This window comes from Thermobia domestica, chromosome 9, assembly GCF_964235325.1.
Source record: "Thermobia domestica chromosome 9, izTheDome1.hap1.1, whole genome shotgun sequence".
In the NCBI taxonomy this organism is placed as follows: Eukaryota; Metazoa; Arthropoda; class Insecta; order Zygentoma; family Lepismatidae; genus Thermobia; species Thermobia domestica.
The window spans coordinates 53425386-53452003 of NC_137462.1; the positions used below are offsets into that span (position 1 = coordinate 53425386).

Genomic DNA, 26618 nt, shown 5'->3' on the forward strand with positions numbered 1-26618 from the left:
CGCACTCACATACACACTCATTTTATATATATATATATCTAACTTCTCTAAATGCAACTTAGGAACCGTTGTGGCTCAGTGACAGATCGATCACTTCTGTGTGTGGGATTCAAGCTCTCATCAAGTAGGCTTTATGGTGGACAAGCTTTCCATGAGTGACTTTTCTCGGCGTTCTTCCGATTCCTGCAACTTCCTTCATTCCACAACTACATTCACCATCGTCATTGCCATCTCCTTTAGACAATAGGCATAAGCGTAGGACAGAAAACTGAACAATTTCATTACAAGTACGACTTAAGGGACTTCGTTGTTATTTTTCTTATTTACCAGTTTCTTTGGCCGATCTGTTGGGGTTTAGTAACTCGGGGAATCATTTAGTTTCCTTTTTAAAACTACTTTGATCAATAAATATCGGAAACATTCTAACAGCGACAAAGATTGTGACATCGTGTAATGTTTTTAAAAATCTAGAAATAAACCATGTAAAAGTCTTTATTCAAATTGTTTCTTTATTAAATACGCTAAAATATAAAACAACTTCAATACGAGCATCAAAAATTAAATAAGTTTTATTTTACAACTCTTTCTGTTACATTGTCATACCTTAATAGTATTACAAAAGTATTACAATGACTCAGAAAATAAACAGATCATTTTCAAGGTGTAGAGAAATTATTATGACACGACGTCATATGGGTTCGCAAATTCCACTTTTGAGCAAATCTTTTTCCACATATATCACACTCAAGTTTACGCACTCCTGCGTGAAGATTCAAATGTGTTTGCAGATTGTACTTACGTGCAAACTTTCGACCACAGATGTCACATATAAATGGCTGTTCTCCTGTGTGAATTGATATATGAAGTTTAAGAGCAAGAGGACTTGAGAGTTTTGAACCACAAACTTCACATTGTGTTGATTCTTTATGGATGCTCATGTGGTCTGGCAAGCGATGTTTTTTCATCATCTTTCCACATACGTTGCAAGAACAGAATATGTTTTTATGATTTCTTTTATGGGTCATCAAGCTTTCATACTTACTGAACGTTCTATTACATAAAGGGCAAGAATACTTTTGATTTGAGCTATGCGTTTCCATATGAAACTTCAAACGTCCCTTCGTAACTTGTTTCTGACACATGTCACAGCTCACTGTATTCTTCTCTTTGTTATGAATATCCCGAATATGACAGCGTAGTCCACATCTTGTTAAAAACATTTTGTCACAAAGTTCACATGTAAAGTCTTTTGTACGTGAAGTTGAATGTATTACTACATGTCTCCGCAAAAAAGCGAATACATTGTGAGTTCTTGGACATCCTTGACATTTATATCGACCGATTTTATGCTTTTTCCACATATGATCCCACCGAGCTCTCTTGTTCCCAACGTACTTCTCTCCACATACATTACACACTTTGTTTTCGTAAACCATCTCACTTCGATTTATGATTCTGAAAAATAATCAAAACACAACAATAATAATAGTAAATCAGTATAACTTAAATTATATTTTAACAACACTGAAATTAGAATAAATGGATGTAACACTATCCATTTTATATACTGGTTCATTAACCTATTCGTGCTCAGAACTTTTTTCGGGAAAGCTGTATTTTTTGTGTATCAATTATGTATACTTTATTGAAAGTTATACTTTGTTGAAAAGCACTAGGTGCGAAAACGCACTACAGAGCACATACATCATAGAAAATTTACGTTAGAGAAGCACTACAATACAGAAGAAGTTTAGTAATATAGGTAATACTTATTGAGGGAAAATCAGGCACAATATATGAGAGTTATTACAATAATCAAGTGAGTAATTTCCATGGTGCTTCCAAGTGTCATTCGATATTTTGTTATTTCCCAACATCAACATTTTAAAGCACTTGTCATGTAAGGACATACTGCATTTAGAACACTATCTGTTGTATGGGAATAACACTCTGCATAGCGTCTTCTCTTTTCCGGGAGTACAATTATGTGTCCTATGTTGTCGAAACGTATAATCTCTGATACCCGTTTTTGGACGGGAGTCACTGTTGTACCTGGTTTTGCTCTTCCTTGGCCATATTTCTGAAGATAATTCAAGTTGATAGCTCTTTGGAACCCAAGATCAAGTTCAGTGTCCTGTGTTACTGAAACTGGACGCCTATGCAAGTGCCATGCATTCTGTGCTGCCATGTCAATACACCAGATAAATAACGGCCACCACCACTTTTTAGAACGAACCTGACATCTGTATTTACTCACGTTTCGGTCCATATACCTGTTGTACTTTTCAACCAGGTATGGCAGCTTGATGGAAATTTTCTTTTTCTTCGAAGCTGAATACCTAGAAGCATTTGCTAATGGTTCAACACCGTCACAGTTCGAAGCTAATGTAACAACTGCATTATCGTTCCATCAGCACACAACCACAAAATTGTTTGAACACCACATATGGTAACTACCCCTTCTCCCCTTTTGTATAGACGCAGCCTGTTTTATTGGGCAGTTCTCAATTCGGTTTTCCCTGACGGTACCAGTTAAACCTACTACGATCTCAGTAAACTTGTCCGTGATTTTCAAGCAGATGAAATAGTTGTCAGCAACAATCTGATGAGGGAGAATTTTATTTTCAACGCTTGGAAAAGCTTCTGAAAATTTCATGAGCACTCCGCCACCAAGTCCAAACTGTCCTTTGTGTGTGTTTGTATGTCCTTAGTCTCTTGGTATACTTCAAAATCAACTAAATAGCCCAATGAAAAATTTAAGCACCAAACCTTATAACCGAATCGTAGAGGTTTACCTCGAATAAATTGTTCCAAATTGTGCCTTCCAAAGTAAGGGATCATATCTCCATTGATTGATATTATTGTTTCCCAAATGGAATTTTCGATACAATTGTAGCGAAGCATATCTATATGCAGTCTTACTTTGGATAATTTATCGTTTTCGTCTAAATTTGTTATTGTTCATGTGTAGATACCTCATTATATTTTCAAATCTATTTCTGCAAATTGCACTTGAAACTGCCTCGTTTCGAGTGTCTGGACTTTCCTCCCAAAACATGCGTTTCCTAGGAAGCGGCACGTAACCACTTAGTAAACATACACCTAACATTACTTTCTGATCTTCCACAGAAAGATAAAAGTTACTTTTGCGTTTTTGTAAAGTGTATAAAACACTTTCTGGGCTATGTGTGTGCATTATTCCACATTCTCAACCTTTTGACGTAATTCCGTTCGCTGCGGCAAATCCTTCTGCAATCATTTTCTACAAATTGTCTTCATCTTGGAGTTAGGACTTTGTTTCTTAAAATTACTTGTGTTTCCAGTGTTAGAAACATCTGTAACACTTTCACTTCCATCACAAACACTGTCACCATTCCCAATTACCTTGTCCTCCAAACCAGATGTCAAAACGAGTTCCAACAGCTGTAAGCTCTCTTCCAATATAGTCAAACTTTCGTTGACTGTAAATTCCCTGAAAATAAGCATAATGATCTTCCTTAATAACAAATTAGATAAAGTGCATCTAATTTATCAATATGCAGTGACACAAGTTAAAACTGTTGCTTCTTCAATACAAGATTTCCTGTTCCACACCATGCCTATCGTAACTATATTTTAGTAAATCCTATCGAAAGTAACAATCGGATTACCCGGTCCATAAGGTTAGAATAGGTTCTAACATCCCTAACGTTAGCTGTGCTAATTTTGCAGGATATAAAATCATATCCCAAGAATACCAAGTGATGACTGAAACAATAGTGGGTCACGAAAGCTGTTTACATCTTCAATCTAACATCTATACCGTTTTAGAGTTGATCTTCGTATTACTTGGTCTTGAATGGTACCGGTACTGCTGGTGTATGGGACACCGGATAGCTTGACTCCCACACTGATATATTTACTCCTAAACCATAATATGTTTCAAAAACAATTTAATCAAATAGAACACGAACTATAAACTTCAAGAAAGAAAATAACTTTCATTATAAAAATTTGACTTCGTACGTACCCGATGGTGCGAAAACGCAACACCCATAATTACGGAGCGAAAACACCAAGCAAATATTTCTCAATATGCAATATATTTTTGTGAAACTAATATAAACATTTTTATTTCCATTAACAAGAAATTTAACGTAGCATTGCAGAATATATTAATTATACTAACCTTTTGCTCGACGAATCTGTTGCCATTTTTGCCAGTTTTCTCTTCTTGTTCCAAACGCTACATTCAGATGGCTTTCTCAACCACAAAGAGTTAGTGGTACCAGAACCAAAATAAATAAGTTACTTTTTGGTTTGTCCAAGCACAAATGAGTTAATGTTTTTTTGTTCCGTAACTGAATACTTCTACACTTTCTAGTGTTTTATGACAAATTTCACCAAATATCATTTAGATTTTTTTTAAAATTAGATGTAGAGAATAACAGTCAAAATGTCCAATCGCAATTTTCATTCCACAAAGTTGCATCAAATTATACAGAAACATATCACAATAATATAAAAATGTATACTAAATGACAAACCACACAATATAAAACTTAAATTAGATATGTAAGTCATATAAAAAAAGAGAGAAAAATACATCCTTAATCTGCCAGAAAGCATGTATAGAATTGCTTCTGTCTAAATCCAAGAAATGTATCAACACTAGCCAAATCATTGCCAGCTGATAAACATCTATACATAGGGATAACTTCTAGACAGGCAGTAGCTCAAAATCTTCTCAAATGCCTTGTATAATGATAAGAACGTATAAAATTATCATAGATAACAAATTCAGTTTGCCATCTAAAAAAGAATGCATAAAAATGATACTGTTTTATTACAATTTAATGGTAACAAACTGATTTCAGATCAATGTAAAACATCGTTAATTTTATTTTGAGTTACAAATCGGTCATCCAAACTCTTAACAGATTTATAAATTTTTAGATCATCAACATACATTAAAAATTTACACTTTTAGTTGTCGCTATTATCATTATTAAACACAAGAAATAAAAGGAGATCAAAATTGGAAAGCTGCGGAACACCGGAATAAATATTGTAGGTATCTGTTACAATAAAACGTTAATGTTATATTATAGAAGGCAAAAAAATACTATTTTATTCTAACATTTGCACTACAGCTGATACAAAACGAGCGAAGGAACAAAAGAAAAACAAAAGAAGAACAAACTCGGTACAAATGTTGCCATAACAAATCCAACATCCTACCATCTTGAGTTACGTTGAGGGGACTGGTAACGCAACCACAATAAACATTATTTACTTTTAAATATATACAAAAGATCTAATCTGGTAGGAGGTTTCACTTTTCTACCAGTTCGAGTTGTAACAGTTTAAAGTTTTGTTTCACATTCAGTGTCTGTGTTTTTATCACTCACTCCGTTCATTTGTTCATCACTAGGATACACTGCTGGTTCTTTCAACACCTGTGGTATCTCATTTGAATGAACTTCCAGGAGAAAAACTCGTTGCACTGGTCTCATCATCATTCCGGTACATGTCTTCAACCGCACAAGTCGTACTTCACCGTCGCGTCCAGGTAATATTTCAACAACTCTTGCTAAAGGCCATTCTAAACGTTTCAAGTTCTCGTTTTTTACAAGTACAACATCCCCTATTTATATTTCACTATGCTCTCTTCTAGATTTCCAATGCTGCATCAACTGTCCCAAATATTCACTACGAAATCTACTGCGTAACTGTTCCTTGAGTTTATGACAATATCTCAACGGATTCCAAGTTGTCGAGTTCCGGTACTCCTACTTGTCTAACTAGCTCCAGAAACATAGATGGAGTTATAGCTAGTAAATCCGAAGTATCATCAGAAACATAAGTTAACGGTCGACCATTCATGACAGCTTCACAGTCACACAACACTGTAATGAATTCTTCATAATTTAGCGAAGCCTTCCCAAGCATTCTCCTTAAAATACTTTCATTAATCGAATTAAACGCTCCCACCATCCACTCCACCAAGCAGCACTGGGTGGATTGAATTTCCACTTGATGCGTTACACAGTTGCAAAAGACGTTATACATTCCCAATCCAGTCTGCTCAATAAATTTTCAATGCCAACAAAATTCGTGCCACTGTCATTGTAAATGACCGAAGGACGGCCTCGACGCACTATAAATCTTCTACGGGCTTGAAGAAAGTCACTACTCGATAATCCGGAAACAAGCTCCAAATGCACTGCTCCATAAGCTGCACAGGTAAATATAGAAATCCAAGCTTTTCCTCCATCTCGTAGTCTAACTGGTCCACTCCCGTTACTTCAAACACTGTTGCATCTCTGATTCTATCTACAGGGATTGGTTCCAACTTCTTGGCAGTATATCGTTTACATATGACACATTGCTTTATTATAGATCGAATGGTTTTTCTTCCTTTGGGTATCCAAAACTGTTCCCTAAGAAGACTCAACAAACCTTGAACACTAACATGACAAGCTTCCGCATGTTTATCGTAAACTAATCTTTTAATACTGGTTGTGTTCTTGGCAACACAACTGGATAACGAAAGGTTTCAACATCTGAAAGTTCTGTAATTTTGGTTTTTATTCTGACGATTTTGTCATTGTCTTCGAACGGACACAAAGATTTCAAATTCTTGTCGCCAACACCCTCAAAGGAATCTGTTTGGACAACTCTAATAACAGTCTTCTCTGCTGATATCAATTGTTCAACAGACAATTCGTTGCTTCTTCTTTGCTTAGAACGACAATTATGAATAAATCTTTTCATCCAACCTATTATGCGAACTAATTGTTCGTACTTCGAAGGATACCGATAATACCAGTCACTGTCCTTTCCAACATTAAGCATAGCTGATGAGACCGTCTTTTTCTTTTCCTGTGTAATAATTTCTTCTTTGTACTCACACGTCTGTTCTGGCCATTCCTCCTTGGGTCGTCGCAGCTACGAAGGACCCTCCCACCATTTTGACTCAAGTAGTTGTTCTGAAGTACATCCTCTCGATGGTAAATCCGCCGGATTCATGTTTTTTGGTACGTAATGCCAAGTTTCTTTTTCACTTAATTTTCTGATTTCTTGCACTCGATTCCAAACAAAAGTATTCCATTGCTCATCTCGTTTAATCCATGCAAGAACTGTTGCAGAATCTGTCCAATAATAAATTTGTATACCTTCAAGATTCAAGACCTCAATCACAGAAGTAGCCAGTGTCCCACCAATAGTAGCTGCCAATAATTCTAATCTTGCTATGGTTGATTTCTTTATAGGAGCAACTCTTGTCTTGGCTTGTACTAACTGCACAATAAAATTTTATCTGGTAATACTTCTAAGAAAAACTGCAGTAGCATAGGCTCTTTCACTTGCATCACAGAACACATGTAGGCAACAATTTTCTGAATCTCCTTGTATACATCTAGGAAATGAAAGTTCTTTCAACAAAGGCAATTCACCTACCCACTGTAAAAATTTCTTCCTTACTGTCCCTGGAACTACTTAGTCCCAACTTAATTCCAATCGCCAAATTTCTTGCAAAAGGATCTTTGGATACAACGTCACAGGAGAAGTAATCCCTATGGGGTCAAATATCCGGTTTGCAAACGACAAAATAACCCTCTTAGTAAGAACTTCCGGTATCAACCCGTCGCAGCATTCTGGTCTTATTGCCAAAGTGACAGATTTCCTTTCCCACTCCGTCGTCTTGCTCGATCTCTCCAAGAGAAGTGTACTCCCACCCTCTCCGCTCAAATCCAGCTTTTGCCATTACTTGGGTGCTTTCATTAATGAAGTGATGAAGCTCCTCTTCATTCCTTACGATGGTAACGTAATTGTCCACATAAAAGCACTTCGAAAGCTGAGCGATGACTTCTCTGGAATACTGGATTTTTCATTCTCTTTGTTTTTCCATTTCTAACTTAAGATGATGTTCTATCACTGCACACAACAAAAATGGACTACAGTTCACACCAAAAACTCCACGCTTGTGACGAAATATCTTTTCGTTTCCCTCCTGGTCAACCTACAAAAATCTCAAAAAGTCACGGTCTCTTTTACAAACCCTAATTTCTAAAAATGCTCTCTTGATATCGGATACAACTCCGATTCTATTTAACCTAAACTTTATCAAAATTGAGGGTATCATTTCGATCAAATTAATGCCCTTCTCTAAACAATGATTCAATGAAGGATAATTTTTCTCCCTGGCTGATGCGTCGAAGACGGGACGTATTTTCGTCTCACTGCTTTCCTTGACTACATAGCGATGAGATAAATAATGTCCTTCTCTATCCTTTTCTTCTGGTGGAACTTCTTCCATTACGCCATCATATATCCATTCATTCAACACTTGTTGATAGTCTTCGTAACGGTTTTCCTTCCTCAACTTACCAATAAGTGTATTCAATCTTCTTTTGCACATTTCAATATTACTAGGAAGTGTAGGATGCCCTTCTATCCAAGGTAACATTACTTCGTACCTCTTCTCTTCATTAATAGCTACGGTCTTATTAAAGTAATCTATTACTGCTTGCTGAGCTTCCAATTTTGTCTTCTTTTCCGCAGGATCTGTAATACCAAGAACATCTAACCGCCATAAATCCGCTATAGATTCTTCTTTACAAAACATGGACATCGTTGCCATAGACGAAAATTCAACATCACCACGTACTTTAACTCTGCCCATTAAAACCCAACCAAGCAATGTTTCCATAGCTACCAATCCGGACTTCAACAGAATTCTTTTCCCAGTAAAAAGTTTTCCTGCATGTCAGAACCAATTAAAATTTCTACCACGCCAGGGTTCCTGTCGTAAATTTCTACACCAAATTTTTTAACTCCTGTATCCAAGGACCTTCAACTACTGACGTCACATTGCTACATATTGTATCTTGGTTCAGTGCTTCAAAATTGCATGCATAATCTCCTTTCAGACTATACAAACTAACTTGATAACAACTATGTTTATAAGGAGCAGAACAAATAGCTCCGAAGAGTGCATGCGTAACACTTTCTTTTTTGACAATTTCGTATCCCATTTCCAATGCGGTAGCTGTTCGAATGTACAATAGTTGGGAACCGGTATTTATAATTGCTGTTACCTCCCTTTCTGTCTCTTGACTCCTTACTTGTGCAACTAATGTTTGCAAAAACGTTTCGGTATACACGTTAGTAGTTAATGTATTTTCAAAAACCGGTTTCGTCACACTTTGTTTCACTGTACCGTCATTTTCCTTGTTACCTTTTGGTATCTTGTACATAATGTATGAATGTTGTCCCTTGCACTTGGCGCATTTTAATTTTATTCTACATCTACTGCTAATGTGCCCCGGTTTTAGGCATTTGAAACAACAACCCTTTGCTTTTAACACCTTTGTTTTTTCCTCAAAAGACCAGTTACGTGCCTTCGAACACTCCTCGGTAACATGAAAATCACTGCAAAAAATACATTTCTCTGGATCACCTTTACAATTAACTAACTCTGCCGCTGTTGGAACAATTTCTGTGGGACTACTTCGATCCTTCCTTTTCTTTATCGCACTGGAAGTATCTTTCAAATCAAAGCCCGCAACTGCAAGTGCTATCCGCTCTTCACTTTCAACTTCTTTTCTCACAAACAACATTAAATTTTCCAGTCTATTTTCCACTGTAGATTCTCCATAGTTCGTAGTTCCCCTTTGCCATGCTCGCAAAAGTTCCTCAGGTAAACACGATTCCACTAGTGGGTACAGCATTGCTGCGGATTTGTCTATCGTCACTCCTAATGTACTTAATCCTCGTAATTGTGACTCAATTTTGTCGTACAAGGCACTGCGTTCTAATTGCTTATTACTGTTCAAATTGCTTAACACCAGTTTTAAAAGTTCCCTCACATACACTTCTACCAATGTATCTTTACGGCCGAAACGTGACTTCAGACCTTGAATTACTTTCGGATAGTTTTCTTCACATAACGGGAAACTTTCAACGAATTGGCGTGCTCTTGAACCGAGTAGAGTGGCCTGAACTAAATACTGAAATTTGTCACTGTTTGCGATATTCGTGTCCGCATCGAAACGATTGAACTAACTCCAAAACGGTAACCAATTCTTCAAGTCACCATCAAACTTTTAAAATCAATTACCGGTAACTTAATACCCCGTTCCTTACCTTCTGGCAAAACAATGTCTGTATCACGAGTTGAATTTGATGCATGGTTATCGATCAACTCTTGAACTTTTGTACGGAGACCATAAAATGTCAGAACATACTTATCTTGTGCTTCTGTTTCGTGAACAAAATCATCTTCTTGGAATTCTTCTTTTAATAACAATTCAATGTATTCATTGTGTGCTTTATCAACCGTCCTGTATTTATCCTCCAATAATTCAAAGTTCACTGTAATTTCGTCAATGTTCACATTCGCGGAATTACAACACTGTTCCACATTTTTTGCGATTTTTGTAAATACAACTCTAGCCACTGTTCTAACTCTTTTTGCCTTCTCCATTATTTGTTTTTCAGTTCTGTCACGGTCGCCAGATTTTACAATAAAATGTTAATGTTATATTATAGAAGGCAAAAAATACTATTTTTATTCTAACATTTGCACTTGCACTACAGCTGATAGAAAACGAACGAAGGAACAAAAGAGAAACAAAAGAACAAACTCGGTACAAATGTTGCCATAACAAATCCAAGAATATCAGAAACACACTTCTTGTAACTAACAAGAAATTTTCTACGCGACAAGTAAGACACCAACCACATAATAAATCAAATAAAAAGGTCATATATTTCTAGCTTTTTAAAATCAAAATATCATGAGGTGATTTGTCAAAAGCCTAGGATAAATCGAAATACGCTACATCAACTTGCCCATCATTCTAAACAACAGGGGAAATATTGAATATAAAACCAGCTATAACTGGTCGCAGTTCATAAAGATTGGACTGCTTTTCATAGAACCATGTTGATTTGTACAAATATTAGAATAAACATTCTACAAAAGTCTGTAAACCACTTTGTCGAACACTTCAGGAATAATATTTCGAAAAAGAAGCTGGTCGATTATAAGCTAAATCCTTGCCATCTCTTTTGGGAACATGGAGTAGAGCAACAGTCATCCAATAACCTTTATAAACAGAGTTAACCAAACTCCAATTCGGAATTTAAATTCTTAGGAGGCAGCCATATCAGGTAAAGTCTTCTACCGCACTTGTTTTGTTACAAAGTGAAACCGTAAAGTCCTTAGTTTGACATTACATTATAATAATTTGAAGTTCCTTGAACCTGAACAAAATCTTTGTGATAAATTCAGCTTGCTTTTCTCTCTTATTTTGGTATAAGGGATTTTTTTTTTTTTTTTTTTTTGTAATTGTTGTCTTTGTGATTTCAAGTAATAACCTCTGGAAAGTTTTCATATTTGGATTTTTCGAATGTATTTAAAAATATTTTTCTTTTAATCTTTGTGTGCAATTTCGCTAGGTAATTCATCTGATGTAAATATGGAATTTATTTAAAAAATTATTATTATTTCCACATATCTGTAGGAACTTAATGATTAACAGTATTCAATTCCAATAACTTATACCCCTCTTTTTTTTTAACTGATTTGGTCACTTTTACTTGCAAAGATCATATGATCTATAGAACCTATTTCTTTTTTGATCAACAACTTTTATCTGATTTGTTGATTTGATGTAATTTGTTCGGTGTTAATGCTGTATTGAATAACTGTTGATATAAAATAACTTTGTATCTCGTCCATGAATGTAGTATAACCATTTTTTTTGGTGTGTGTGTGTGTGTGTGTGTGTACGTGTCTATACAGGTACTTAAGTTGTCCTAATAATGTATGCCAAGTCCTGTTCTAATTTCTAATTTCCAGTTGTATATCTTCTTTAAATGATTTTCTGTAAGTCTTGTCTTAAAGTTTAAATGGCTTATTTTATTGAAGTGAGTTGACTATATCACATGCATTGTCGACAGATATATGAAGTTCATCGTGGAATTATATATTGGTGTGCGATTTCGAATGGAAAAATTGCATAACATTTTTCTAGTAGTATTCTATATAATATTTTAATGTTTTATAAAATCTATGTAGTTTTTATATTCCACTTAGTTTCTATTAAAGCATTAAGTACACTGAGGGTCTCACTACACTATCAACACTGGCTGCCTGCTAAAACGTCTGATCTTTACCTACATTTACAGTTTTGTCAAGCCTACACAAAAGAAATTTTTCGTAATCAGTTTCCACTTTTCCTATTATAAAACAAGGGAGTATTCACTAAATCAAATATCTATATGGCATGTGTGCCCTATAAGCTGTCTAACTTTATAGTCGCCCGTTGTTAAGGTGTAGTAAATGGGAAGGGGGGGGATTTATGCAATTGAAAATATATAATTTCTAAACTATTTTACCTAATTCCAATAAACCTTCAACTCTGTATGAGATTGTTCCGTATGAGATTTATGACGACAATCTTTATACCACGTGAAAGCTTCAACCTTTCACAATAACCTGATACGTTGATAAACCGCTGAACGATGCCGCTCCAAATACATGCATATTTCAAGAAAATACAATCCATGTCGCATATAAAGGTGAAAAAACGTTATAACAAAGCTTTGCCGGATAGAAAGATTCTGATTATATGTTTGAATTCAGGAGGACGAACTGTATCAGGCTAAGAATTCACTTCTTGTGTTGTTTTTTTTTTTTTTTAACATGTTGACCAGTGTTATCAATAACACTAATAGAAACTAAGTTTTCTTCATTCGTATTAAAAAAAAAAATCTATCGACATTTCATTTTGTCGTCCAATACATGACTTTTGTAGTGTCCGGGGAAGAGAAGGATATACGTTTCAACTGCTTCACAACTCTGTCTGGCCTGAGTAAATTATTTTCATCTACTTTAGCTTTAGTGGATCTTTACAGTTATTCCTGTGTTTGCATTTTCTTTAATTATGTACGATGTTTGCTAAATTCGATAACGAGTCGTCACAAATATTTGTTATTTGCACGTCAGCACGTTTGATATTTTTTTACGAATTGACACAAGTGATATAATTTAATTCTATTTGTTCTTACTTTTCTTGCTCAATATGCTGATGATTGTACAATATCCAGATTCGTCAAGTAATTAACACAATTAATGATTAGAAATTATAAATCAAATAACTTGGTTAATACACTCTCAATATTTATACTTAGATACGTATTTGTACATTTCTTCAAAATATATTTGGGCGCATGAATTTTTCTAGGTCTCTCAAAATAGGAAGTTTGGCAACAGTGCATTCGGATGGAGAGTCGGGAGTAGTGAAGCATTCCCAACATACCTCGCTTTTTACTGTTTGAAATACTCATCTCCTATCTTATTAATTAATGCAATGTTACTTTCAGAATAAAATAATACCTTAGCAAATGCACAAAAAACTTTGTTGTATTTAAAGAAAAAAAAAAAAAAACAGGCTTTTCGACCAAACAAAAACGTAAAACAGAAGGAGGGTTGTTAAGGAGTTCTTTCGTCATCTATACACTGAAATGTAATTTTACACTTGTTTCGATAGCCATACATGTTAAGTTCCTTATTTGTCCTGGGATTAACAATTTTTGAACCTGATTTCAATGCCACTGAATGCGTATATTTATTTATTTATTTATTTATTTATTTATTTATTAAATTTCCGCTACACTTGGCTTATAGTTTCTGATTTTATGGTTTGTTTTGCTCTTTTATTTTTTATCAGAAGTAGTTAGGGTTTAAAGTAAGTCGATAATTGATCATTGTATCTGATTATTTCCTAAAGAATATGAATAAACTGAGCACTATTTCTCTGTTTGTAAGGGTACATAGATTACTCTACAATGGGTTAAAGCATTTATATTCTTCCCACTGTGCGAACTGACGGAGGATGATGGATTCACTCTACCAAAATAGTCTCCTTGAAACAGAAAAATTTCATCCTTGCAGGGATAATTTTCCCGCCTCTACAATTTTACGAATGCAGCTTGTAAAGGTACCATTTATTCACTAGTGTGAGCGTCAACTTTTACTTTGTAGACAAACTTGCTACACTCAGGAACAAATCTTGTTAAGGAGATTGGTTTATCAAATTCGTGACATATTTACTCCTCACTTTGTGTCCTCCGTACGCCCATCCGGGAGAAGAAAATATCTCATGGACTACTTGATGGATCACTACTAAATTTAATCAGGATGTAGAAGATCAAAAGTTGGAAATCGAGTTTGCTTTTGAAGGCAATATTCATATCAGAAGTGATAGAGAAAAAGGAAGAAATAAAACCTGATGGTTTTTATGTTGGTCATTATAGAGCAAAAGAGGGTAATAAATATCGAGAAGGGATTTTTTTGCAATAATGGATTAAGAGTCCTAATTATACATTTCATTCGTATCATTTTTCTTTAGTATAAATTTTTGCAGTAAAACTTTCGGTTTCATCATTGATCTACACAGATCAAAAATAATAGGAGTAGTGAGAAGGACATATATATAATTGATTTATTGTTCTAAGAATATGTACCATCTTCCCTCTTAAACCTCTACTGAAAGTTTCAAATCTAGACCATTTTCAGGTTTAACGGTGATCGTCTAGAATAAAAACCATAAGAGACAGCTAGAAGCTGTGTCCTGTGGCAGAAAATCAACTAGTTCCGGTTGGTTTTAACGTTGATTTTTATAGAGTAAAAGACAGTAGTAGATAGCAAGAAGTGTGATGTGGTGTATATACTATATTTCCCTTATACTTTTTGCTTTCTGGAGTTAATAGCAACGAAGAATGAGTGAACACCTATCCCAATCAAAAAAAAAATCCTCGATAACCGATGAAATCATTCGATTTTAATGCAATATAGCGTATTAGTGAGTTTAAAATCAAACTGAAATGAGGAAGTGAATTTTGCTCTTCTGCTTCGCCGATTCAAATATTGTGTTTTATGATATCGTAATGTGTGATAAGAAAAAAAAAAAGATAATTTTGGTGCAATCTAACATATATATCTAAGGCTTAGCACCCATGTCTACTGCTTGGTGTGCATTCTGAGTGAGTTAATTTTATCCTTCCCCACTTTAAAAATATGTTTTGGTTTCGCGTCTCTAAAAGCAAAAGAAACTCTTAGATATTATGAAATAGCCCGTGTATTTTATTTGAAATCACAGACTTCCAGCTATTGTTTGCAGTTGAAATTAGTTAAGATAGAAGAGACTGAATTCATGCCACTTATGAAAGTGTGTGAATAAAAACTTCCCTCCAAATACCCTATATTCACGAAGTGTTAAGGGGAGCGCTGGTCAAGTGGTCGTCTGCTGTGTTAGGCTGGCGATCGTTGGAGGATCGAGTCACTGTGTGGAGCACACCCGGTATTTTACTATCATCATCGCTTCTGTGTCGCATTGAATTAACTAGAATAGATATTAACTAGACATGGAACGAAAAGTTCCGGTTGGGGCGAATTAAAAAAAAAAAGTACTGGTAGAGCACTTACCACTGGTGCAAAGGATCCCTGGTTCAAACCAAGGCTGTGTGTGTTTGTCGTGCATAATATCATGCCCGTGAGTTTTTTCAAGGCTTTTAAGTTTATGTATGTTATAATAAGGACGGTGTTATGCATCAATTGACCAAGCGGCATTTTCCGATTTTCGAATTTTTTTACGTCACGTGTAGGAGACAATGTAAATAATGTTTAAAAAAAAAAAAAGTTGGAAACTCTACTATTTGCTTAAATATTCAAGTAAAGCTATTGGACCAAGCGCAAAGAACGGGATCGTAATAGTAACATATTTCTGTTTCCTTCAGTAATTTAAAACCATGTTTTGACACTTGGTCAATTGACGCATAACACCGTTCTTCTCAAGTATTTTATAATCAATCACTTTAATTAATCATCTGTCTCTTTGAATCTAAAGGCATAATCGTGGAACGTAAAGCTATAGATATCATACCATTAAATTTTTTATTCAATAACTGATTGTGAAAGGGACAGAGTAGGATTTTGTAACATTTTTTTTAAATGTATTTTGTTTTAAGTTATACTTTTACTTTCTTTAGAAAAAAATATAGTGCTTATTTCTTGGGAACTTCGGGTTTGACTATACGGACGCTGTATACGTGACGTAGATACGAGGTAAAGTGGGTTATTTGGTGGGATACGTAGACGCTAAATGACCAGCGTATGCACAACATGTCAAAACCTCTATTCAATAGGTTTAAATACGCCATTTTTCAATTTTATAGTTTCTTATTTACAATGATCATATTTGTAGTACTACACAAAATTTTATACCGAGAGGATGATACCACGTATTACTTCGAACTTTTGAAAAATACTTCTGTATGCAACAATTGTAATGCTAATAGCGTGGATTGCATTTTTCACGATATTATTATTATTATTTACTTTTTATATTAAACTGTGTAGCCCCCATAACATCCCACTCCTGGTTACGTCCTTAAATATTTATAAATTTACTCTACTTCGTATATGTACACACTATCAACGCTGCGTTGCTAACAGACCTAGACATGTTCAATATTCTCAACATTCGGTTACCGCGTCGTAGTATAGTCCATTTAATTGTACAGTCATTGCTCCAATGGGCCAGAGATAAACGACATGTTTTTAGTGTCCGTACAGTCCAGGCCTTAGGTGAATGAACCTGCGTAATTACTCGGTGACCATTGCATTAGGAAAAAATTACTTGTGTGATTTACCTCACTACTGAACTCTACAGTCTGAGAAAGAAAACTAACATTTCCTCATTCGTTTTGAAATGAGTAACTTATCTTTTGTTTTAACTATGAAGTGGAAACATATTTATATGAAACTCTGATATGAATAAAGAGGATGAAATACTCGTGTCTGTCTGTGCAGAGAGAGAGAGAGAGAGAGAGAGAGAGAGAAGGAAAGAAAATATAATAGTTATTTGCCATCTCTGTGTAGCTATTAATAATTCCTTCAATATTCTCAAGAAAGAAAATTTGGCCATTATTTTATTAATATATGATTAGAAAACTAGCGTTATTACACAGTGGAATGACACTATTTTCCCTATAACTTTATATCCTATTTCTAAAGATGCCTGTGAAATTGAAATGAAATGTAACTTTTAGTATAACAGTTGTTGCTAAGCTCCTAATACAGACTCGAAAAGTATTACATTTTACAAATGGTCATCATTATAGGTATTCTGCCTTTATTAGCAGGTCACTTGCCGCAGCTGAGAAGCTTCCATGCTCCACGGTCCTCCGCTAACCTCTTCGTCTTCGCGTATGATCTTTCTGTTTTAACATCATCCATTAATTGTAGTCTCCTTCGCCCCCTCCCTCTCTTTCCCGCCAACATACCTCTAGGACGTCCCTCATGATACAATCTCTTCTTAGGCAATGTCCCAACCAGTTTCTCTTCGTAATAATAACTAAAAGTGTTATTTTCTCACCCACCATTTCTAACACTCTCTCATTCGTTTTCCGCTCGACCCAACTATTTCTTTCCATTCTTTTCCACGCCCACATTTCGAAGGCTTCCAGTCGATTTTCGTCACCTTTACGTAATGTCCACGTTTCCGCCCCATACAGTACAACACTCCACACGAAGCATTTTATGAGTTTTTTTCTCAACTCTTTATTCAGGGTCCCACAAAACAGTCTTTTCTTCCTTTTAAAGGCTTCTTTCGCCATTCCTATCCTTGCTTTTATTTCACGTTCGCACTTCATGTTATTACTAAGAATACTACCCAGATATCGAAAACTATTCACTTGTTCTATTTTCTCCCCTCCTACTTTTATATTTGACACAGACCCCTTCGTTCCAATCACCATGGCTTTTGTCTTTCTAACATTTATTTTCATCCCATATTCTTCAAAGCCCTTTCTCATTTTTTCTAACATTTTATTGATTTTCTTTTCCGATTCTGCAAGAAGCGCAATATCGTCTGCAAATCTTATGCATCTAATCATTCTACCTCCTACCGAAATGCCATCATTATAAAGTAAAATGCGTGGTTGTGGATCTGAGAGTCTTGTCTTGTCTTGTCTTGTTCACTATTATCAGTGTTCTGTGGGCGCACCAGGTTTTTCACCAGTATGTGCTATAAATGTGGAATAAATTCGTTATTCATTTTCCAAAAAGAATTTATAAACAACAAATAGTATAAATTTTCAATAAAGTAATATATTTCCCATTTTGGCTTGCTGCTTCTATTGATCTATTTTCACTATGAGTGCAATGTTTATCAGGTTTTCCTGTGTCGTAATTGATATCTGGTTTAGTAAAAAGACGAATAAAAAGATTTTCTAGTATTCTTGTTGTCGAGTGGTGTTCAAAATTTGCTTATCGTTTTGCTCATTTGGCTAATCCGTTATTTGAACTTTTAAAAAAGAATAAAAGGTGGATTTGGACTGATAAATGCGAACAGAGTTGTCAAATTAAAAAATCTTTAGCTGAAGAAGTGTGTTTGAATCACCTGTTGTTAGATCAAGATTTTTGTTTGGTTACAAATAGTTCTTTAGTAGCGGTTAGAAATATACTGTTTCAGAAAGTAAATGGTGAGAAACACATACTTGGTTTTTACAGTACAACTTTAAAGAGTGAACAACGAAATTTTACCATAACTGAACTAGAAGCGTATGCTGTTGTGATCGTTATACGAAAATAGGGACATTTATTATATGGTCACCATGTAAAGGTCTATACGGACCATAACTCTTTGGTGTTCCTAAATAAAATCCGTCATTGGAATTCCCATTTAGCCCGGTGGTCTCGAACTGCAAGGATTTGACCTGGAAATAATACATATTTCAGGTACAGAGAACGTTGCCAGTGACGCGCTTCCTAAAATAGTACTGGCCCTTCCCAATGAAATTTTCGACATAAATAATTTGGAAGTTCTTCCTTCATTTTCTTGAAAACTCACACCAGGAGAGTTAGCCAAGAAACAAAAGGAACATCCCGGATATAATAAAATTACAAGGTATTTTAAAAAACCGGACGATACCTACAGTAAAATTAAAAACCGAAATGTGGAAAAATTTTATAAATTTAAAAACGGAATCCTGTTGTATAAAAACTTTCATTTTCCCAACAATTGAAGAATTTGCATCCCACCTTCTTTAGTTAATTTGTCATTGAAGAAATGCATAACAACCGTGGACATTTTGGATGTGAAAGAACGGTAGATAACGGTAGAAAAGTGTTATTGGAAGTCAATGCGACGAGATGTAATGATTTACATTAACGACTGTTTCGACTGCAAAAGAACAAAGGCTGATACCACACCTCCAGCCAGACCTTTAAAGTCCATACAGGTGAAGGCCCCGAGTATGTTAGTTTCGATCAGGGTGGATTGATTTAAATCAGTCCGATTTAAATCACGATTTAAATCAAGGTTAAAATCACTTGATTTTTTAAATAAAAATCGTTGATTTAAATCAAATTCCGAAATAAAATAATTTAAAGTGAAAATAAGTAAAATCCCGTTTCTGTTGTTATTTCGGTTACGGAAGTTAATAATCATAATACAATGAGACTCAAATGTACAGTATGTAGAGCATAGTATGAAAACAAGTGTCATGCTCAGGATGATTAGGGAAAATCCCGTTTAGAACGGGTAACGGAGCAATACTGCTTCCTTCTCTTCGTAACAATGGGTTTGGGTTTTAAAATCTTTAACTGTTCCAACGGGGAAATCACCATCCACATCTAAGACGAAAATTCTTTCGCGTGCGCGTCTGCTTGTTTGTTCCCAGGAAATAGGGCGTATTTAGAAGGGTCTTATCCCCTCTCCGATTTTTTAAAGATTTATAACTTTAGGCGAAATTTATGTATTTCGTGCCTCAAGCTAGTTCCATTTTTTTTAAAAATATGCCCCTACCAAATATCAGTAACTTTTGTGAAAAAAAGTGACATTTTGATAAATGTTGCTATACTTTTTCCTTAATGCTTAACCTTATAAATTATATTACCTATTTTCATTCTATTAAAAATAGAATCTTCATTATTCGATTAAAAACGTACCAATAAACTTTTTTACTGCTTTTTTTTGTCAAGACTGAAGGAATTGTGGAACACATATGCTTTCACGACTTTCTGCGTCGAGACATAGTGTGTGATGACGACATAAATTTAAAAAAATATTTTTTTGTTATGTCAATTATTCTTATTTTTTGGCAGGCTTACATTTTGCACACTCGTTCAGTGCACCCCTTAGTATTTTTTAGATGTTTTCAGATCTCTGCGTGAAATCAGGGGGGGTCCAGAGGGAAAAATGTAAAAGCTTTTTCCGCGATTCAGATGGAGACATACCAATGGTACCGTTTGCAAGGCTGTTCTCATCTAAAGAGAATGACGTACGAACCATGATCCTAGGATGAATAGGAATGTTTCAGGAAACTGTCACCTGATAGCCTCTTTTATACGGGAATCTGGGGTATTTGGGGGATATTATTTTTCGCGGGCTTACTTTTGCACCTAGAAGATTGAAATTTTGCACATTTATTCAGTGCACCCCTTAGTATTTTTCAGTGTTTCAGATCTCTACCTTAAAACAGGGGGTTGGTCCAGAGAGATAAAAACTAAAAACAGATATTTTTAACAGAAAATCCCTTTTTTCGTGATTTTTTCGCCCCAGATACACGATGGAGACATTTGAATGGTACAATTGAAAATCGTTTTTATTCTGAAGAGAATAATGTACAAATCACGACCCTAGGATAAATAGAGATGTCTGAAGAAATTTATATTACATGCGGGTTATCTGGGGCATTGTGGGGATGTTCTTAGCTCATTGTTAAATATTTTCCCCGCCCTCAGTATTCAAGATAGCTTGAAATTTTATACACACATTTAGTACAACCCTTAGTATTTCCCAGTTGATTTTGTACGTTAACACAGGGGAGTCCAGAGGGGATAATTAAAAAAAAAAACAGAAAAATCCCATTCTCTCTCAAAATTTCCCGCTTCAGGGACATGATAGGGATATGTGAATGGTACCGTTTCAAAGACTGTTCTATTCTAAAGAGAATGAAGTATGAACCATGATCCTAGGATAAATAGGGATAATGATGTAGCTGCTTGACTGAAAGTCCATAATTTCCTTTTTAAAAAAGCCAAAATTTAAAAGGGTTAAGAAACATTGTTTGGGATTAACAGAGGTTAACAACTGGGGATTAATTCAAAATTCAACCCTAATACTTTCATTTAAACGGCATAATTAGCATTTAATACTAATTCCTAATACTTTTTCTTCAGTTCGCGACTTGTAACTTACGAGGAGAAAGATTTGATTTAAATCAAAAAAATCGATTTAAATAAAAAAAATCAACAAAAATGATTTTAAAAAAAATCATGATTTTTTTCCACCCTGGTTTCGATCAATATAATTGGACCTCTTATGCCATCTCCTTCGAAATGTAAATTCATACCTTTTGTTCTGGACGTTTTTACACGATATTTTGTTCTTTATCCTATCCGAAATGCTACTACAAAGTGTGTAGTTAAATGTTTACAATCATTGTACTTTGTGCATCTAAGAGTACCTTCAGGAATTTTGGTAGACAATGGTAGTTGTTTCGTTTCGAAAAATTTCAAACAAAAGATGGAAAAATACGGTGTTAAAATTTTTTATGTAACTTCTTTCCACCCTTCTTCGAACACAGTTGAGAAAATGCATAGAAAACGAATAAATTATTTAAGTTGTTTTGTAAAGACGATCATGCGTCATGGAGAAAGTTCATACCGAAAGTTGTTGTGTTGCTGAACTATTCAAGTAGTCTTGGCGTTAGTCCTGCTAGTTTACATCTAAATATAAACGCTGAAAAAACAGTTTTTGAACATTTTGGTATTCTTCTAAATGAAACAATTAATGACGATAGTGAAAATTGGAACAATAAAAAAATTGGTAATGGCCGATTTTAAAAGAAAGGAGGTGATCCAAAAGCAAAATGAAAAATATAATTCATAACAGGAAAGTAAGTAGAAGGTAAAAGTGAATGATTTGGTTTTCTTAAAACAAAAACGAATTTGAGTTCGACCACTCACAAGAAAATTTCCAAATTCTTTAATGTTTACAAGAAACCTTATCTTTGTGTAAATAAGCCATCGAATTAAAAAAAAAGTGTTCAATCCATTGATTGGAAAATCCATTAGTTCTCATTCTGTAAACTGCCTCAAGGTGTGAAAACCCACAAAATCAACTCGGAAAATTTGGCTTGATTTAGCAGTTAAACATAGTTCCAAAAAGTATCATAATGTAATTTCAAATGGGTTTAAAGATTCAAATTTAAAAGATAGTATTAAAACTGTTACTTGTAATGCATTAACCGCAATACCTGTATGTTTGTCCGAAAGCGTTAAGTCACGAATTAAGAAAGAAAAAAAAAAAGAAAGAAAAAAAAACATGAAAGTTTGGAAAAGTTATTAAATATCGATAAATATTTAAACTTCTTGTACTGTAAAGATGTGTGTTCTTCCGATGTGTTGAAATTTGTATTGATTAATCTACAAAACCCTCACGTGTTCAAACCAAATAACATCATGGGCAAAAAACCTCAAGTGTTTTAAGATTATAGGAGCAGGCATCTGTGACCAGCTACGCGAGATCCAGATGGCCGTTGATATTCTTTTCCTAAAAAAATGAAAAAGCCAGGCAAGCTGTATGCTAAGGTGTTGAGTGGAGGCTCCCCCCCAAGGGTTAACTTTATTTGTTTAAAACCCACGTTTCTATAAAGTGTAAATAAACCTAATATCTTCTTGACACTAATATTAGAAGAAAAAAGGATTAACAACCAAAAGACTACTTCTTGAAGTTTGGTTTCATCAGAATTCCAGGGTTTTGATCATCTTCGTTGAAGATCATTGTCCCTCCCGCGCGCCATATGTAAGTGGATGAGCCCCCTTCCCTTTTATCATTCACTATATCCCAAAAATTCAAATCTCATTTAAAATGAGGACTCTGATTTGCAGCTCGGAAATTTTACTCAAGGTACAGTAGCGCTCTTGGTGGTAGCACCCTGCAAACATACACTAGTTGGAATAGTTATCCACGATCCCAGAACAAAAACAGCATGGTGTAAACAGTAAGAAAAAATAGTTCAGGACAAGCAATAATTATTTGTGCATATTTTAGTGTTCAGTGCAGTGAAACTTTATTGGATAAGTAAAAACAATTATAAAATTGAATAATATATATTATATAGTTTTAATAATTTTCCTTTGTAATATAGTATAAATAGCCATTTTTAGTATGGCGTAAAAATACAAACACTAGTAACTTGCCCGCAAGAAGGAAGTGCATGAGCAACGCCGCCATGACGAACGACGGACGGAATAGTTTGTAATGCGAAAAATATAGTTAAAAATTCAGTGTCAATGCTTCATCTTTAATAATGTACTTTTAAATACAACGAAAAAGGCTAAAACGTCGCCTTACACGTAATATTTTAAAATAATTATGTCGTGATTAACAAATACAACCTAAAACTTAAACTTGACCAAAAAAATGTGAGAGGACGCCGTCACGAAATAATATAATAAAGCAGTATGTCGCATTATTATTCTAAATAGCCTTATCATCATCGTTCTGGTTGAAGTTAAAATTAGGAGTTTAAAAAAAATAACAAAATTCAACATAACCCTCACTCTAATGCCTAATTATGTGCGAAAGTGCGTAGTGCTAAAAGTAAAGTAAAATAAAAGTGCAACTCTACGTTAGTAATTACAAGTCAATTATTAGCCGGCTTGTTGATTAATCATTATTACTATTATTACCATTATTTTTTATTATTATCACAATTATTCAAGTATGGGCTATTCAAAAACGTTAAAAAATATTCGAAAAATTTCGTTGGGCACGTATATAACTTTGGGCACGTAAGTACTATGTTATGCTGAAGCAATAATACCAATTAAGTTTATGGAAAATAAATACATTTCAATTCCTTGCACATTCAGATATTTAATTAATAAAAAATATAATATTTCTTTAAATAAACAAGTTGGGTAAAAACATAAATGTGTGTTAAAATAACAATTAAGCAATTATTTTTTATACTGACACTCGCATGAATTGTTTCTTTTTAAAATCACATAATAGAAAAGATTAATCATCCTGTGGTACTGTGGTTCGGATCCCGAAATTAACATGCAGTGAGCACAAATGTACCTTAAGTAAACTGATTGTGGTAAGTAATTGCAAAGTATATTGTTTGTCTAACCTGGTTGGTAATAAAAATAAATATAAAACTTTTTTTTTTTTAAAAAAAAAGGTCCACGCTAACCACAGCCATATTACACAATTAACGCCCAAACACCTAAAACGAACCCAAAACCACAGCCATATTACAAAAATTGCGTTCCGAAACAGGAACAAATGCAATAAACGTGCTATAAAACCAAAACTAACCATACTCACGTTACAAAAGTTAATGTAAGACATTAATTTGACAAAACAGGAACAGTCATTATCTAACCATTCATGTTACAATAATTCATGCACTAGGAATATGGGAGGAAACGTGAAAGCCCCGAGAAAACCCATGGACACGATGATGTCCACCAAAAACTCGCGTGGCCGGAGAGTGAATCAGAAACCTCTCGCAATAGAAGGAATGTTCTATCACTAAGTCATTGTGCCCTTTTTACGATTAGCGATTATAGTTGTATGTACAGGGTGGGTGTAAAATCGTCCAGTGCTTATAAATCAGAAACAACTGAAGATTAAAGGAAGAAACATAAACTGAAATAGGGAAATACCAGGGGGTAGATCGAGTGGAGCATTTTGCTTGCCTCTCTGGTCCCCTTAACAAGAAACCCTAGGAATTGCTCCAAATTTTCATTATATTAACATTCATCATGAAATTGACACTTATTTCTCTACACAATGACTCCTATTGAATGAAATACTGGAATATGTTATTATCTAGATACAGTATTTGCAAATGAAATATGTTGTTTGTTAACTCGTTATGGAAAAAAGCTAACCGCTTGAAATAAATTTCTAAACATAGTTAGCACTTAGCTCGAGCCGGGTTTTTATCATGCCACTTTCATTAAGAGAAGAGGATAATTCTGAATTTATACCGAAAGTAGAGTTCCTCACGAACGTATCATACTACGGAGTTGAAAACCGGAATATGAATTCCTTATTGAACGTAAGTGGATATGCGTACGTTTTTGAAACTTGATCTTATAAGGGGAAAATCTTAATAGATAGCAAATTCTTTTGTGTTTCAATATTTTGGGGAAACGTTGAATTGTTTAAAATTAACTTTACAACATAGCGCTTTGCATAAGCTGGGAATATATAGCCTCATTTTCTACTGAAGTGCAAACGGAAAGAAAGGGTTCAAATATAGTTTCAAATATCTTAAATAAAAATATTCTTCTGTAATTAACAGACATTGCAGCTAGTCCTATCTGTGTTGCTCTCTGTACAAGAGTAATAAATTATAGGCAAAGAGAATTGTAGTTTTTTGAAAGCAGTTTGTGTGCTCTAAGTTGCTGTGTTGCATGTTTGTGATCTAATTTTCTTACACGCGTACAAGCATATTGGTTGTCAATTAAATACCTGTCCATACTTGTATTCCGTACAAAATCTTTGAAAATGAAGGTTATGCGGGTGTAGAATGAAGAAACTTGAAATACAAATCTTGATATACAACGTTGTAGTTAGAAATTTGTTGAAATGTTTTCGTTGCATTAGGAAAATATTCTGATGAAATACAGACTATGTGACAGTGAGAAATATATATTTATAGCTTCTTTGTTTTTGTGATAGACAAAGAGACCTTCTCTCACAATTTTATTTTGATTGTTTTCATTATTTTGTGTATATACAGGGTGAATGTAAATTATTTTTCTTGTATATCATTTTGTATATCCTGTTTTTCTTGTACATCATTTATATTTTGTATAATTCACTAGGTTGCTTTTGTTTTCTTGATGTTACGAATTTTAATGGCAACATTTTTAGGTGGCTAATTTTCTCATTTGTTGGGTGCTCTCACAACAAATATTTCACATTCAAACTTACAAATGAATGATTTTAAATGCTACTTGTTGCTAAGGACATAAAAAAACTTCCGCAAAGAATCAAACCTAGATATACGGTTTTAAAAACAAGAATGCTAACCACTTATCCACGAGAAACAGTGAAATCTTCCAGTAAATAATATTGTTCACAAGTATGCGGGAAGCCACACGACTAAACTGAAGATGTTAGAGGAAATATTGATTAATTAGGCAGCTCTGAAAAGAGCTTTTTAGGTTTGACTAGGAAACTATTCAAGGCTTTATTAAGATTAATATCTTGTGTAGTCCCTATTAGTTTCCATGACGGCTCTTAATCTCCTTGGTATAAAGTTAACTATGCTGGCGACATATCGATGTCCTGTGCAACTTCTTCCCACGCATCAAGAACACTGCCAAAAATCGTCAGCTATGCTTGGTGGATTGTCAGGCCAATTTCCTTGTAATATTCTAGTAATTTCTGCCCACAGATTTTACCATCGGATTCAAGTCAGATGCTCTTGGAATTCAGTCAGCTAATTCAACTTCGAGTTTCTGATGATACCAGGCATAAAACAAATGGAAATCTTGATCCGACCTATGATACTGTTGAGCTTCTATAATG

The 26618-nt window shown here is 34.5% G+C and overlaps 1 protein-coding gene across 1 annotated transcript in view; it reads right to left on the minus strand.

Moving 5' to 3' along the window:
• Positions 1 to 491: 491 nt before the first annotated feature.
• Positions 492 to 26618, minus strand: part of LOC145694649 (uncharacterized) — a 142944-nt gene continuing 116817 nt past the window's right edge. Inside the window, exon 2 of the mRNA XM_081771074.1 lies at positions 492 to 1455. Coding sequence (XP_081627200.1) covers positions 657 to 1455 — 799 coding nt within the window. The 3' untranslated portion in view covers positions 492 to 656. The remainder of the gene's footprint in view (positions 1456 to 26618) is intronic.